This window comes from Saimiri boliviensis, chromosome 14 (genome assembly GCF_048565385.1).
Source record: "Saimiri boliviensis isolate mSaiBol1 chromosome 14, mSaiBol1.pri, whole genome shotgun sequence".
NCBI classification, from domain to species: Eukaryota; Metazoa; Chordata; class Mammalia; order Primates; family Cebidae; genus Saimiri; species Saimiri boliviensis.
In genome coordinates this window covers 64,651,621-64,668,640 of record NC_133462.1, presented here as the reverse complement: position 1 = coordinate 64,668,640, position 17,020 = coordinate 64,651,621, and the positions used below count along the sequence as shown (strand labels likewise).

At 49.9% G+C, this 17,020-nt stretch overlaps 1 protein-coding gene and 1 non-coding gene across 2 annotated transcripts; one reads left to right on the top strand and one right to left on the bottom strand.

Moving 5' to 3' along the window:
• The first annotated feature begins 372 nt into the window (after nt 1-372).
• Nucleotides 373-13,835, top strand: BATF3 (basic leucine zipper ATF-like transcription factor 3). Its single transcript, XM_010341043.3, has 3 exons — nt 373-484; nt 3,042-3,146; nt 13,242-13,835. The coding sequence occupies exons 1-3, from the start codon at nt 407-409 to the stop codon at nt 13,428-13,430; spliced, it is 372 nt and encodes a 123-aa protein (XP_010339345.2). The 5' UTR covers nt 373-406; the 3' UTR covers nt 13,431-13,835.
• On the bottom strand, nt 7,479-7,582 carry LOC120361611 (U6 spliceosomal RNA). The gene has a single exon (XR_005577780.2). It is a non-coding gene; the product is annotated as a U6 spliceosomal RNA (small nuclear RNA).
• Nucleotides 13,836-17,020: the final 3,185 nt, after the last annotated feature.

Below are 17,020 nucleotides of genomic sequence, written 5' to 3'. Positions count from 1 at the left end.
CCTTAACCCCCAGCGTCGCCTCGCGTGGGTGGGCTTCGCGTTTCCTCCGGGGTTTCGGAGCCACCACGTGACTTCCACGAAGCGCCGGCCCAGGCGGAAAGCGCGGCAGGGGTGGGATTTGGGACCCCGAGGTGCGGAGAGAGGGCGGGCAGAGGAGGAAACGAGGCGGGGGTGGGAGAAAGAGGGCGGGGCAGACGTGGGACGGGAAGGACGGCGCGGTGGGGACTGGCGCGCGGGGACACCAGGCGGACAAGCAGAGCCGCGGGGAGAGCGGGAAGCCTGAGGGGGCGGGGCTGGCGCGGGGCTGCGGGTGCAGCACGAGGATGCCCACGGTGGGACAGCGCCCGTAGGCAGCCCCGCGGGCAGGGCGCGCGGGTGGGCGGGTGGGGCAGGAGGAGCACCCGGCATGTCGCAAGGGCTCCCGGCCGCCGGCAGTGTCCTGCAGAGGAGCGTCGCGGCGCCCGGGAACCAGCCCCAGCCGCAGGTAGAGGGTGAGAGGCTCAGGGAGGGCCGTGGGGTACGGGGGAGCAGACGCGACGCTGAGGGGCGAGGAGGTGGGTGCCGGGGTTCCGTGGTGGTAACCGCAGAGGTGAGGGGCGCGGCCAGAGACAACGGAGTAGGGGCGTGAGGGAGTGGGGGCGATCCAGGGACCCTGGCATGCGCACAGTGGCCGCGGTGCCTGGAATGGCTCCTGAGCCAGCTCCTGCGCCCTCTGTGGGGGAGAAGCCCGAGGGCGCCGACTCCTGGCTGGGCCGGGCATGGCCGGTGCTCCCCGGCACGTGGGCTCCTCACTGCCCTGGTGGCCGCCCCATCCTAGTGTAGCCGGCTACTGCCATCCCACCCTCCACGCCTGTAGCCCTTCCGGGCCATCCCGGGAATGGGCAGCCACGGGAATGCAGAAACTGGGACTGGTCAACCTGGGAGGGGGGACCCACAATGGGCAGACTCTGCCCCCAGCTGGTGGAAACCCTTCTCCCCCTTCCCAGTCAGCCGTCCCTAGGCAGCGTGTATAGCTGTGCACTCAGGAAACAGACCGGGTTGGCCACAGGGACAGCTATCCGGAAACTTCACCTGGGTCTTTGCCACCTGTCTTTTCGTCCTTACTCCCCACCTTCCCAATTCAGCGCCCAGCACATGTCATCGGATGACACTGGAGTGTCGCAGAGATCTGAGTTTGGGCCTCCGCTTTGCCACATGCAGGCTGAGCAGCCTTGAGCAATTTGTTTAACCTGTCGGAGCCTCTGTTTCCCCATCTATAAAATGAATATACTAACATCAACCTCTCAGAATGTTTGAGACTGAATGAAATATGGTTAATTGCAATGCTATCTTTAACTTTTGCTTGCTATCTCTCACTTTCTGTCTTGATTAAATGTTTCTGCTGGGTTGGCAGGCTGTGACCATGGTAATGAGTCCAGTTTAGAGTCAGCTCCCCGAAGGCAGTATGCAGGCTGCTTTCTTGTGCCTGTGACTTTTTGATTATGGAGGACAAAGAGGCGTGAAAAGCACTATGCAGAATACATTTATTTTTAAGCAGCAACTTCAACAAAGGCAGGTAACTTCTTGAGGGCATACTGTGTGCTGGGAGCTTTAGGACAAAATCTCATTTCATCATATCCTAATCCTAAGCATTAGGCTGTTGGCACCAAGTCTGCAGAGTTCACTGGCCCTTTGTTTAGTGCTCGTATCTCAAGTGTCTAGGACAGTGTCTGGCACATGGTAAGCGTGCAGTTAATACATATTGAGAGAATGAATGAATCATGCTTGCAATAAATGAGGAAACTGAAAACTCAGAGAATTTAAACCATTTACACAAGACCATGTTGACACTAAGAGACAAAACTAGGATCTGTGTGATTCTAAAGCTAAAGTGCTGTCTTCTGACCACATGTTCCCCTGTAATATTCTGGTTTTGTTTATCAAGACTTCTTTGAAGACTGTATTTTTATACCTTGTCTCTGTTCCCTTAAGCTTCTATTTGCTATGTATATTATTTATTCTTCTCCTTTTTACACCCTTATGTTCTTGCATATGCTGAAAATTCTTACCTGCAATAACTTGGGAAGATGTGTGTCTTATTTGGAATACAAGGTGAGATCAAATGATAACTGAACATATCCATTATTTTGTTATTAATATTTACATTCCATGCATATTAATAATTTTTTCCCTTGTTTGCACTGCTTGGCTTTTAAACTCTGTACATGTAGTGTTTTTCCAATTTGGTGGTGTCTTCTCATGGGGTTCCAGAAGGAAAATACTGCTGTACTTTTCCATGTTTTCTATAACTGATTGTTTTTACCATGGTGCATTTTTCCACCTGTCTGTTTTATAATCACTCTTGAGGGATTTGACTGAATTTGGCTAAATCTTACATATAGCTAACAGCTTTCAAGACACATCAAAAATTTGCTTTCTGATTCAGTCCAACTTCTGAAACAAAATGTCAGCCAAGCATTGTTCAAATGAGTACATTGTCAGTGGGGTTTAAGATCATTTGGTGTGTTGCTAGAGTTGTGCGGTTGCAATTAGTTGTAAATGTGATCGTGATTTGTATGCAGTATCAAAAGTACCTTTTATGCGTGGTGGTGTAAGGCCTGGCAAACAGTGAGTTCCAGATAGCAGGTCTCTCCCCCGCCCCTGCCCCCACCCAGCTTTCCAGTCTCAGATGGACAACCTTGATACCACAGCCCTTCCAGGCACACGCCCTGTGGGCTAGAGGTTTATGAACGTTGGTTTGGAGACCAACAGACCTGAGTTCCACTTCCCACTCACACACGTAGTGGCTATAATACCTGGAGCAAGGTCCTTAACCTCTGTGAGTTTCTTATTCCTCATCTTTGAAACGGCAGTCACACCGCACACTCTACACACTCACATGGTATGTGCTCCTGGGCCAGGGGCTGCTGTGAACCCCCTGTGCTGCTGTCAACTGCAAAGCAAATGGTGACGTTCAGTGAGCAACACTAGTGACAAGATGAGGCAGAGAAGGGTAAGGCGAGGGGCCCCGACATCACACCCCACCCAATGTTTTCCCCCAGAGCCCTGAGGATGATGACAGGAAGGTCCGAAGGAGAGAAAAAAACCGTGTTGCTGCTCAGAGAAGTCGGAAGAAGCAGACCCAGAAGGCTGATAAGCTCCATGAGGTGAGACCGTGGTGGGGCAGCCACCTTAGAGCCACACAGCCTCCGCCCTTGCACGGGAGTGGGGGTGATGTTACTGTTCTCCTCATCACGATGTCAGCGGCACTTATCTCTAATTTCTGCCTGGTCCTTCCAGCCCAGTGTTCTCTCTCTCTCTTTGCTCACGGACATGTTCATTTCTCCCTCATCCACTGGGTGCTTATCATGCTCAAGTTTCTTTCATTATAAAGCAAAACAAAGCCTCTTCTGGACCCTGATTCCCTTTCAAGTTCTTGCTCCATCTCTTCCCTTCCCTCACATCCTTGCTTCTTGTTTGGTTTGTTTTTTTTTTGCTCCAGAGTAATCCCTAACATCTTGCTTCTTCAAGAGAGTAGTTACACCTGTTGTCTCTGTCCCTGGTTCCTAGTTATTCCCCAGTCCTCTGTGACTTCATTTCTGCTACCCCCTCTCCACCCAACACACACATATGTGCACACAAACACATCCACACATGTACCCAATGCGCGTGTGTACACACACACACACACACACACACACACACACACACACCCTACAAAAGCTGCTCCCACTGCAGCCACCAGTGTCCTGGCACTGGCCTATCCAGGACACTCTTTCTGGTCTCATCATCCTTGACCTTGTTAAAACATTTGACACTTTTGACCCATCTCTTTTTAAAGCCTCCCCCTCTTTTGCTTCCAAAAGACCACATGTTCCGGTTTTCCTGACCCTCTTCAATATTTTTCTCCATTTATTTGTTAGCATTCTACCCTCTAGTTCTTAAATGTTGGTGATGACCAGTGTTTCAAACTCTGCTTTTTTTTTTCTCCCCCATCCTGGAGGATTTAATCTATTAATCTGTTCTCCCAGCATCAGCTCCCAAGATTGATTACTCCAGGCAGGCCCTCTGTCCTGGACCCTAGACCCCATAACTTCAGCATCTGCTGAGCTGTTTCCCCATGGGTCCACTGCAGGCTCCTCCACTGTACCACTTCCTTAAGAGTGTTATCGTCCATTTACCCTGAGACTTTGTCTTTTCATTGTCTTCAAAAAGCAGGAAAGTATGGCAGGAGACAGCTAAATGAAATAGTTAATGTAGTTAGTGGAGCAAACGATCTTTTTACTCACTCAAATCAGAAGGCTGGGATTTATCCTAAGCTGTTCCTTTCCCCTCTACCCTCGTGCATAAACCTGCATAATCCCACAGTTGGGACATGGAGAAGCTCCATACCAGGAACTGGTCTCAAAAGCATGCAAGGATCTATCTGAGGAATGGGTGGCCATTCCATGTCCTTCTCTTTGTCCAAGGTTGGTGTGCCTCATTAAAGATTTTAGTTTAGCTCTCTCCTTCCATACTTCCTTGTTTTTTGTTTTTTGTTTTTTTGAGACAGGATCTTGCTCTGTTGTCCATGCTGGAGTGCGGTGGCATGATGATGGCTCACTGCAGCCTCCACCTCCCAGACTCAAGCAATCTTCCACCTCTGCCCATATTTTTGTAGTTTTGTAGAGATGGGGTTTTGCTATGTTGCCCAGGGTAGTCTCAAACCCCTGGACACAAGCGATCCATTTGCCTTGGCCCCACAGAGTGTTGGGATTACAGGCATGGGGCGTTGTGCCAGGTCTCCTGTCATACTTGTCTCAGCAAGGCCATTCTGGGGCATTGGCAATACAGAGACTCTGAGGTGTGTTGGGGAGAGCAGAGGAAAAGGGCGAGCTCTTAAAACTCTACCAATGAACAGAGAACAAATTTAGGATGCACATGCTGCACAGAGAGGTGACCCTCTGATATACATTCACAGTGTGGCATAAATCATAAACATTAGATTCTTTCCTGGAAGTAAGAAGGCTGGGCCTTAGACGGGGGTCTCTAGACTAGCATCATGGAAGGTCCTTCGCAACCCTTGTTCTGCAGAATTTCCACAGAATAATGGCAATGCCCTTTGCCTCCTTTCTTCCTTCCCTCTTGCTCCTGGAACAATTGTGATTCTAGCGTCCTGTTACCAAAGAGCCCCCAGTGGGGACCTGTGTCTCCCAGCTAGTGCACGGCCCTGTATTCAGACGTGCTGCTGGATGGCCAAGGCGTCACCCCTCAAGAAGCTCCTAGTCCCAGCCAGGTGCTTTAATATTTTTAAAAACTATTTTAAAAAAAAATCAGTTGTAAATCTGGACAGAATATGTATCCAGAGGATAAGATCATGGACAAGATCTTTCATGAGTAAGTGGATCCATTTCACAAATACGAAGGCATTGCCACTGAGTGATAAAGAGAGATGGACAATATCCTGCCTTGCCTGTCAGTGAGAAGCCTAGAATTTCCCAAGAAAAGGATGTTAATTTCCTACTGCTACTGAAACAAACTCTCACACATTTGGTGGCTTTAAACAACACAAATTTACGATCTTAGAGTTTTGGCAGTCACACGTCAGCAGTGGAGCACACTGGGTCAAAATGAAGATGGCAGCAGGACTGCCTTCCTTCTGGAGGTTCTGGAGATTTATTTTCTTGTTCTTTCCGGCTTCCAGAGGCTTCAGTGTTCCTGGGCTTGTGGTCCCCTTTCATCTTCAAAGCCAGCAATAGCTGGTTGCATCTTTCTCAGGCGGTGTTACTCTGGCGCTGTTTTCATTGTCGTATCTTCTATGACTCCCTGACACCCTCTTTCACTTACAAGGACCCTATGATGGCACTGGGACTGCCTGGACAACCCAGGATGGTCTCCCCATCTCACGCTTCTTAGTCACATCTGCATAGTCCCTTTTGCTGTGTAAGGTGACATAGTCACAGGTTCAAGAGATCAGAATGTAGATTTCTGTAAGGGGCAATTAGATTATGCTGCCTACCACAGAAGGTAATGTAAATACTCACAGAACTTTACTACAGTATGAAAAAAGGTACATGCATGAAGCGTTGGCTCTCTTGCGCTTTCTGTCACTGCTGCGTTTGATAACTGAGTGAACCAGGGACTCCGGAACTTCAGAGTGGCGCCACATTTACCCCCAGCCGATTCCTTTCAGAACCGTGGGGTAGAGACCCCTTCTTTAGGGTCCCCAGTCTACTCTCCAGCCGAATGACCATGTTGTATGACTGTCATACCAGCTGCCCTTTTCAGAAATGGGGTGGGTTGATCTGAAGTCCAGACCCTCCATGGAAGAGCCACTTCTCCTCTCTCTGTGGGGCTGAAGGAATGGCTCAGGGTTACCCACCACTGGCAGATCACCTCAGCAAGGCCAGTTCTATTGAGAAACTCAGGGTCAGAGGGGCCAAGACCCCAGAGCTATAGCTTCACCTTAGCCTTACTAGCTACACACATGTGTCACGGGTCACAAGTGGGTGTGAGGAAGCAGGTGACTGAATATATCCCAAACCTTCTGCAGAACCAGAGGAACATGATCTCTGAACCAAAGGACACCACGTGAGTAATCCCTTCCCTGTTCCTTCCCAGCCTCCTTCCAGGAGGGCATGGTAGCTGTCGGGATCTACGTTCTTCATGGCCAACAGTTAGTGGTAGGACATTGGATGACTACATCTACTATTGGAGGCAAGGGATCTGGTTTAAAAATGGCGTAAAGAACACTTTTGCCAAGCTCCAGTGAGTTAAGCATAGGGCGCCTTGCACACAGCTGTGGGTCATGACAAAAAGCCCCTTGGGACCCCTGGACCTCCCAGGCCAATCTAGGATGAGGACAACACACATAGGAACCTCCTCAAATCTGGAGTGAGGCCAGCTTATTGGGAGACACTAAGGGGTCCAGAAAACAGCCACTGCCTGCTGCTCCCTGGAGACTATAGCCCATCAAAAGGGCTTTCTTCATCTGCTCCTCTTTCCCACACTGCAGGGGTTGCATTCCTGAATATCTCAAAGTAACTCAGGCTCTTTACTCGCACTTCTTGCATATCCGGATATTTGGAGGATATTTGGAGCAAGACTTGTTTAAAGTTTCCACTTTTTGGCCAGGCACAGTGGCTCGTGCCCATAATCCCAGTACTTCGGGAGGCTGAGGTGGGTGAATCCCTTGAGCCAGGAGTTCAAGACCAACCTGGCCAACATGGCCCATCTCTACTAAAAATGTGAAAATTAGCTGGGTGTGGTGGCGGGCACCTGTTATCCCAGCTACCTGGGAGGCTGAGGCAGGAGAATCCCTTGAACCCAGGAGGCAGAGGTTGCAATGAGCCAAGATTGTGCCACTGCACTCCAGCCTGGGCAACAAGAGCGAGACTCTGTCTCAAACAATTAAAACAAAATTTCCACTTTTCTCTCCTCACCTTACTCACATACTTCACCTGTACTTGAACCTCTGTTTTTTTTTTTTTTTTTTTTAACTCTTTCATCTTCCTGGTTTAAAAAAAGTGGAACAGTTTATGAATTTACATGTTATCCTTGCTCAGGGGCCGTACTAAGCTCTGTATCATTCCAATTTTAGTGTATGTGCTGCTGAAGTGAGCACTTGAGCCTCTATGACCTCCAACACCCTGAGAAACTTGCTCTGGCTGGAGTTTTTTTGGCCAGCTCCCTCCCCTCCTTGTTCTCCATCTCCATAGTCCTACAAGTGTCCATCCAGGCTGGACCTTTGTGGAGGGGAGAATGGGGGAGGAGGCTGCATAGGCCAAGCCAGAGAGGCAGGGGCTGGGGTTCCCCTTCAGGTAGAGTTTTCTGGGCAGTGGTTGCTGGCAGTTGGACTACGGTGATGAGAAGCGGTTCCTAACATAGGTCTGTATACCCCAGAGTTCACTGCAGGCTTTCAAATCATCCCCCCAACCCACTCACACCTCCTATGGGGATTTTGACCTGCATTCATCTCTGAACACCAGGCTCATGCCAAAGTCCATGCTGACAAATGAGAACCAAAGTGAACAGTCAGGGTCTCATCTCAGCCAAGCTGAAAGGTGGCTCAGAAGTGGGTCAGCCTGGTTCAGCCAGGCACCCCAAAGGTGTAAGACTGAGAAAGAATTTTGAGTCAGAAAAGGAAAGCAGCAGTGCCAGTGCCGTCCTCAGGAGCCCCAAATGTCACAAGCTGATGAATGGCTTGCGCAATGTGATTGTGGTGTGTGTTGCCATGGTTTTTTCAGGTACTGCACGTTCTAAGAGAAAGCTTCATGCCAGCACCCACGTGGTTGAGAAACTGATTATGACACTCGTTTGTACAGCCCTTGCTGGTAACATGATTTTTGCTGGGAAGTGCATAGTGAATGCTTGGGAATAGACTTATTCTAAAACCCTGAGATCTTATGGCTTTTTACTTCTGGTAACCCCCATGGGGAAATCTGGACCCAGGCACTACCAACCAAAAGCAGAACTGTTGATGCTACCAGAGAGTTGCAGTTGACCTTGAACTTACGAGTCAGATCCCAAGTCTGTGTGACCCTGGAAAAGTCACCGTACCTCTCAGAGCTTCTGTTTTCTAACTCGTGAAATGGGGTCTCTGTGTAGCTGTGCCTTCGTCGTGGCCTGTTCCTACTTCTTTCCTTCTCACCTTAGTTGTCACCTCTGGTCCCTGGTACCCACTTCTTTACCAATCTTTGATGCTGTCTTCAGTCTCAGGGGCACCCTGGACCCTGCATACCCCCAAGCAGCCCCTTGACCCCAGTTACCTGCTCTTAGATGCCCAGAACAGGGCTTCTCAGCCTCAGCACTGTTGACACGTGGGCAGCAGAACTCCTTGTCACTGGGGGCCTGTCCTGTGCACTGCAGGACGTTGAGCAGCACCCTGGCCTCTATCCACGTGATGCAGTAGCATCCCCTACCAGCTGTGATAACCCAAACCGTCTCCAGACACTGCTGGTGTTCCCTGCAGACTGGCACAGTTGCCCTACTTGAGAACCACTGCCTTAGGCAGCTTAATTTCTGAGGCAGAACTGGGATCCACCGTGATTCCGCCACTTCTAATTTTAGGTATCTGCTTTGAAATTGTCCCGGCAAATATCTGGAGAGGGAGTACAGTAACTTCAAACCCTCTGTAGCAAAGCAGTTGGAACTGGGCAGAATTTGAGCTAGATGGGTCACATTTTTGGAAACAATACAGGGTTTAATGATCTTTGCTTACTTGTTTTTGGCGTTAAATCTAGCAATTTCTCTTGGGTGTGAGGTGGGTTTCATTCCTTCCTGCTTTGCTCCCATTCAGTGCTCCCTGGCCTCTTCATTCTTCCCTCCCAGCTCCTCTCTTTATTTTTGTAGGACTGGTCTCACCTAAAAATTTTGACTTCTCTTCTTCTTATTCCCTCAGCTCAATAAAAGTCCCTCATCAGGTTTATGAGTAAAGTTTAAATCCTAGAAGAGAAAGTCCCTGTGGCAGATGAGGGGCCCACAGGGCACCTGTGACGGGCAGCTCTGAAGACTCTGAGCAGGGGTTGGGGATGGCAGTGGGACCTCAGGGAAGCATCAGGCCACAGGGCTGCGCACAGCTTCCAGAGACAAAGCTGGGAAGCTCAGAGTGTCTTGCTGTGGAATTCAGTCTATGTAGAAAGGCAGCTTGGAATATTCTACCAAAGGAAGAGCACTGCCCGTCCTTTGGAATCTACCTAAAATGTTAGCATGTTGGAAATATTCAAATGTACTCCCCATCTTACTTGAAAGTGAAGGGCATTTCCAGCTGCAGGCTGGAGTATGTGTGTGTATATGTGTGTGTATGTGGGGGGGGGGGGGTGTCTGTGTGACAGTGTGAGAGGTGTGTGTGACTGTGTGTGTCTATGAGAGTGTGTGTGTGACTGTGAGAGTATGTTTGTGGCTGTGTATGAGAGTATGTGTGTGTGACTCTGAGAGTGTGTGGGACTGTATGTGTGTCTGTGGCTGTGTATGAGAGTGTGACTGTGTGTGTGACTGGGAGTGTATGTGACTGTGTGTCTGTGGCTGTGTACGAGAGAGAGAGAGTGTGTGTGTGTGTGTGTGGCTGTGTATGAGAGTGTGTGTGTGACTGAGAGTATGTGTGATTGTGTGGCTGTGTATGAGAGTGTGTGTGTATGTGTGTGACCGTGTATTAGAATGTGTGAGTGTGTGGCTTTGTGTGTGTGACTATAAGTGTGTGTGTCTGTGGCTATGTATGAGTGTGTGTGTGTGTGTGACAGAGTATGTGTGACTGTGAGTTTGTGTGTGTGTCTGTGGCTGTGTGTGAGAGTGTGTGTGTGACTGTGACTGTGTGTGTGGCTGTGTATGAGTGTGTGTGTGTTTGTGTGACTATGTGTGACTGAGTTTGTGTATCTGTGGCTGTGTATGAGAGTGTGTGTGTGTGTGTGTGGCTGTGTGTGTGGCTGTGTATGAGTGTGTGTGTGTTTGTGTGACTATGTGTGACTGAGTTTGTGTATCTGTGGCTGTGTATGAGAGTGTGTGTGTGTGTGTGGCTGTGTGTGTGGCTGTGTATGAGTGTGTGTGTGTGTACGTGTGTGGTGTGTGTGCTACAGCATTTGTCATCCCTCTGTTGCCTGCAGGATTCCCTTGACGCCTTGGCTTCCATCCCATCCTCCCATCCAGACTTTCCCCTTGCCTATGGAGGGCTTGTTGCTGGGTTTGTAGACACAATTCCGACTCGAGGATTAGAGCTTGTCAAAGGCCTGAGGAGGGCATGAGGGCTTGGGAGTGGGAGGCAGGGAGGAGGATGGTGATAGAAAGGGGCCAGTGTACTGGTGAAGCCACATGGCCCCAGGACAGCCTGCTGCCCTGGAGAGTGCCCCAGACCACCCCAGGAGCCTGCCTGGGGAATGGCTCAGATAGAACCTACAGGCAGCCCCTCCAGACCCCTTGGTTCTGAAAGAAAGGAAGATGCGAGAGTCCCTTCTGAAAGGAAAGGATGGGGTTAAAGAAGAGACAGAGGGCGAGGACTGAGGAATCACTGGGCAGGTAGATGCTGGTGCTATGGCTCATCAGGCGGGGGTGGAGGAGAGGAGTAGCAGAAGCTCCTAGGTCCTTTACATTTCTGATGTTTGGGGAGAGACATTACTTAATATGAGTGAGATTGACTATGATACAAAACCGAATAGAACGCGTAATAAAAGATGTGGTTCCTGTAGGTGCTGTGGTCAGGGAAGCCTTTCTGGAGGTGGTGGGCTTGAGCTAGACCCATGCAGAAAAGGAGGAAGGCAGTCCAGTTGAAGAAAACTGCATGAGGGGAGGGCCAGGGTTGAGAATTTGCATGTGTCTTTGGGGGCTATCAGATCAGATTTCTTTAGTGATAGTTCCTTAAAATTACTAGTAAGAGAGAAGCGTGATGAGTAACACAACTGGGCCCTGAGCTTGGGAAATGCATGGTGTGCATGGTACAACAAAGCCTTACTATGAACTAGAAATGAACGAAAACATTTCAGCAAGATTTAAATAAGATTGCCAGACTGAAAAGGGTTCTATTGGCATGGTGCAGAGCTCTGCCATTGGCTGTTTATTGTGGAACTTATTAATGACTTGGATGAAGAAAAGGAAGACTGTGTGTTCAGTTAGTGGCTGGCTTAAAGCTATATACTATCACCATTCATGAGATGATGCAGCTGAGATTCAAAAAGATTTTCCGATTTTGCTGGGCTGGAAGATGCCCAAAAAAGGAATGAAATTGAGTGGAGATGGATGTAAAATACCCTTAAACTCCATAGCATCCGTCATCGTCCAAGGACAGAGAGGGAAACAGCACATGCAGATAAAGTGTGCACCTCTCTGCAGGCTCAGGGAGACTCCTCAGTGGCTTGGACCCAGCACAGGAGACACCACTGCCACACATTTGCCCTTGTCATGGTCCCCAGAATAATGCATTGCATCCTGAGAGCAACATTTTCTGAGATACTCTGGCAAATTGGAGTGTATGTTGGGGAGGGCTCCCAGAAGGACAAAGGAGCTGCAAGTCCTAATGCAAGGAACTCAGGACCTGAGACAGTTGAGCTCAGAGAATACCTAAAGAGAAGTGATACGGGGCTGTATCCTAACATTTCAAGAACTGCGATGTTGAAAAAAAGCATTAGATTTACCGATGTGTTCTATTACATGGAACCAAGCCCAATAGGTACGTTTGAACGTGAGAGTTTGGATCAGTGCAAAGAGGAGCTTTCTTTTTCTTTACTTTTCCTTTCTCTTGTCTTGTCCGTCCGCCCATCCTTCCTTCCTTCCTTCCTTCCTTCCTTCCTTCCTTCCTTCCTTCTTCTTTCTTCTCTTTTTCTTTCTTTCCTTTCCTTTTCTTTCTTTCTTTTTTCTTTTTTTGAGTTGGAATCTTTCTCTGTTACTGAGGCTGGAATGCAGTGCTATGATCATGGCTTATTGCAGCCTAGAAATCCTAAGCTCAAGCAATCCTCCTGGCGGAGCCTCCAAGTACCTGGGACTACGGATATGCATCACCATGCCTGGCTAATTAAAAAAAAAAGAGAGAGAGAGAATGTGGTCTCACTATGTTGCCCAGGCTCCTCTCAAACTCCTGGCCTTAAGTGATCCTCCCACCTTGACCTCCCAAAGTGCTGAGATTGCAGGCATGAGCCATTACACCCAGCAAATAGGATTTTCTAGTACAGCAGCTCAGAAATGACAGAGTCCGTCCATTGAGAGGAGAAGTGCCCAGAACAAGGTGGATACGGATAGTTTCTACACTGTGTGGGTTGGGCCAAGATCTCTCTGATCCCCTGCAGTTCTACACCTCTGTAAACCCTGATGGAGGTGAGTGCTAGAGCGAAGCCAAGGCAAGGGATGGTTTCATTCACCTGTTAGTGCAATCAACAAACATTTGTTATGTTCCAGGTACTGTTCTAGGTGCTGGGATATAGCCATGAACCCAACAGAGACCTTCGGAAAGCACATCGGCAGTTGGCGGGGAGGGGGAATAACTGCACAGGGGCATGAGGGAATTTTTTGGAGTGATGGAAATGTTCTGTCTATTCATCAGCACAGGTGTATACATCTGTCAAAACTCATTGGATTGTACTTAAAATAGATAACACTTTATTTTATGTAAGTGATACCTCAATAAATCATTTCATCCCAGTGGGAGGGGAGAGACACTCATCAGATGGACAGATCTGAGCGGTGGAGGGGACATACGAAATGAACCAGCTTTCATGCGCAGGAGGCAAGCATCGTGGTGCGGGAGGACAGAGGAAGGGAACAGCACTTCAGAAAGGATTTTGCCCGTTCTTTGTCTCCCCCAGGAGTATGAGTGCCTGGAGCAAGAAAACACCATGCTGCGGAGAGAGATCGGGAAGCTGACGGAGGAGCTGAAGCACCTGACAGAGGCACTGAAGGAGCACGAGAAGATGTGCCCACTGCTGCTCTGCCCCATGAACTTTGTGCCAGTGCCTCCCCGGCCGGACCCCGTGGCCGGCTGCCTGCCCCGATGAAGCCGAGGACACTCCTCTGCCCAACGAGGAGGCTTGGTTGGTTTCATACCTGAAAGGAAGGGTTTCCCTTCACAATTGTACGCAGGGGGCACCTGTGGCCAGGCCTCTTCCTGGGCACTCCAGGACCAGCCAGCTGTGTCCCCTGCAGACTGGGCTCAGCACAACATCCTACGGGCGCCAGACTCACAGAGCCCTTGTGCAGATCCAGCATGGAGGCCACCCTCAGGAGTGTCTTCTCATCCACCCTGGCAGCTAGTAGGTTCTGCTGCTATGCAGAGCCATTCCTCTAGAATTTGGATAATAAAGATGCTTATTGTCTCTCCTTTCTCCAGTTCTTGGAATTTAGAGGCACAATACACTTCCTCTTCCTCGAGAGGTCATCTTCTGACTACTCGGGGTGTTCTGTGGCTCATGGGGCTTACCTCCCTGCCTGGCTGCTCTCCCACAGCCACATCCATGGCAGACAGGTGAGGTGGCTTTAGGAGGCTGTGTTGCCACTTCTAGGCCTTCAGAAGTCTTTGGCCCAGCTGGGTCACAGAGGTGCATGCTGGGTGTGACCCGCGTCTGCGTCATGCTTTGCGCAGCCTTCCACCTTGGCCAGCTCTCACACCCATGCTGCACTGGCATGGAAGATTTTCTATTCCAGGTTGGTTTTCTCAACTGCACCGTCCACTCCCAGCTCACCTTCTTGTTCTATAAGTTCTTGGGGGATATAGGATAGGGGAGGAACTTTGGATGAGTCTGAATCACAATTGAGTGGAGAAATTTGTCTCTTTATTTAAACAGATATTTGGGTAGATGAGAAGAGGACCAACTTCTTTTGAAAAGCCCTGTCTACCCAATTCTCGTCTTTCAGGAAAAACAGAACCAAGCCAGGATGAAGCTGGCCCCAGCAAGGAAAACCAACTGGGAAGACACTCCCCATCCTCCCATTCTCTTTTTCCCTGGAAAAGAGGTGGTTCTGGAGGGTGGAGCCATTCTGTCATAAAGGGAACAAGAAATGGGAACAGAAAGGAAAGTGCTTGGTTGTAAATGTAGATGGTTAAAGAAGAAAAGAACCAAGAAAGAAATAGAAGGCAGCCCCTCCCAGGGGTGAAGGACTTGCTGACTATTGGCTACTCCTCACAACCCCCGCCCCTTTCCTAGGGAGGGTTCCCCTTCCTTCTGGAGGCCTGCCTAGTCTCTAATGCTCACAGGCTGAAGGCTGCAAACGTGTCCTTGCCAGACGTGTTGGAGGCTGCTGTTGGAGAGCAGGACTCATGCCTGCTGGGAGTTGAGGGGCAGAAAGAAGGATGCAAGTTTTTAGTATAAGAGACATTAAAATCATCCATTCTCACCACTCCGCTTTGCAGAGGAGGGGCTCAGGTGCAGTGAGGGGAAGAGACTTGCTCCAGGTCCCCCGCGGGAGAGCAGAAGAACCAGGCTGAGACCTCAGGTGGTCTCCCTTCTGATCCTCTGTGCATTGAGTCAGGCTGATGCAACAAGGAGGTAAACTGGGTGCGGCTCAGCTAGTGTGTAAATGTGGCCAGTCCTTCCGTCCGCGCAGTCCAGAGGAGCACCCTGTCTGTGATGGTGGACTTGGAGCCAGGGTCCCAGGGGTCTCTGCAGCTGTGAGTAGGAACATACTAAGTGTGTGCCTGGCACATGCAGGAGTTTCGCGGCTGCTGACTTTCAGCGCCAGGAATGTGTGGCCCTGCAGGAGTCTCATCCTGATCCTGCAGAACTTCCAAGTTCTCCAGGGATGTGGACTCCTCTGGCTGATCCAACTTCCAAAACCCATGTGCCCTGACTGTCCGCTGAGATGCTCCGACCCTTATGGCCATTGCTGTTCTACTGCCTGCTCCCCTACTCCACGGAAAATCCCAGGGCGCCCAGGCCCGCTGGCCTCATTGGCCTGAGTATCCTTTAGCCCTGTCCAGCCTGACCTCATGTGACCCCTGGCTTCGCGTGGTCATCCTTGTTAGTCCCCTGGCTTCCATTTGCTGTGCGCCCTCAAGGCCCTGCAGTTCCCCAGCCCGTCTACTCTGGCTGGGAGGCTGGGTAGGAGAGGGTCCATGGGGGATGAGGCAAGGGTCTGTGTCCCAGAGGTGACAGTGCATCACTTCCCCACGATTCAGTGTCCAAAACTTAGTCACCTACCCCCATCCAGCTACAAGGGAGGTCGGGAAATGAAATTTAGTCAAGCGCTCAGTGAGAGGAAGAACTGGGTTTGGTGAATATCTGTCAGGCTCTACCATAAGATCCAGCGTTTGTTCCCACCCATCCCTGGAACTGCCTCCTTGGAGTTCACCAGTAAGCTCTGGTAACTACATCTAATGGTCACATCTCAAGTCTTCTTTCCTTTACTTCCCAGAAGCCTGTGACAACGGCTTTACCTTTCTTCCGTGTTCTACCTGCTTCTTCTCAGCCGTCACCTGTCCCTGTGCTGATAACTTTCCCATCTGTACCCAGAGCTCAGCTCTGTCTCCAAGGGGCGGACCTGTGGATCCATTCAGCTGCCCGGTAGGTGTCTCTCAGAGGATGTCTCACAGCTCATCCCACTCAACATGGCCCAGGATACACTCATGATCTCATTGTCTTCCCCTCAAACATGCTTCTCAATCTGTTTTTACCTATTTAATCAAAGGTCCATCACCCACCTGGCTAGAAACCTATTGATTTCTCTGTGCTCCCAGGCTGATCCACCAAGTCCCGTGGATTTTGTCTCCTAAATATCTCCCAGATCCAGCCACTTTGCTGCAATATGTTAATGGCTTTATCCGTGATCAAGAACTTTATTCAAACTAGCATCATTCTCCCTAGCTGCTGTGTTGAGCTGGAGGTTGAGCTTGAATTTTGGGAAGATCAAGACTGCCTCCACTTTGAATGGGAAAGCAGTAAATTTGGAAGCAGTGAACCAAAACGAAGCAGCCCATGATGCTGGGGGTCAAGGCCCCTCTGAGATAACTTGTAATGGGGCCAGAGTCGTCAAAAACAAGTGTCCCCTGGGCTTACTCATGCTTGCAAAAGTAAAAATTCTGGAGGGTATAAGCCTGAGAAAGTGTTGTATTCTTCCGGGAGGGACCAGGGGAGTAGACAAGCCACTGAGGACTGGATTTGCGTGGTTCTATTCACACTGCCACTGGCACCAGGCCTTGTGCTGGGCATCAGCATCTCAGGTCTCAGAACGGCTGCCTGCTGGGCTTGGGGAAGGAAGACAGCCTGAGAAAGGCCCGCTCGGCAAAGAAAGTATCAGAGAGGGAGGAAGTCCTTCCTTCACACCCACACAGCCACACCACTTCCTGTCCGCAATTCCACCCTGTATTGCACCAGCCAGCCTTGAACCTTGGGGTTTCCATTCAGTAATCAGGACCCAATTTTGGCCCCAAATCTTGGTTAAGAATGATGACTCTCACAGACAGGAAAGTGAGAATCCCAAAAGCCCCTCTCTTCTTTCCCATCAATGCTAGGGTCTCTGCCCCCGGCGGGGGTATTTACTGACACAGGGCTGTGGGCTTTGCCCCAGCAAGAACTAGAAAAAAAAAAAGGGAGGCCCCAGCTATCAGTGACACCCCTTCCCTCCCTGGAGGCCCAGGGGGTCCTGTCAGCAT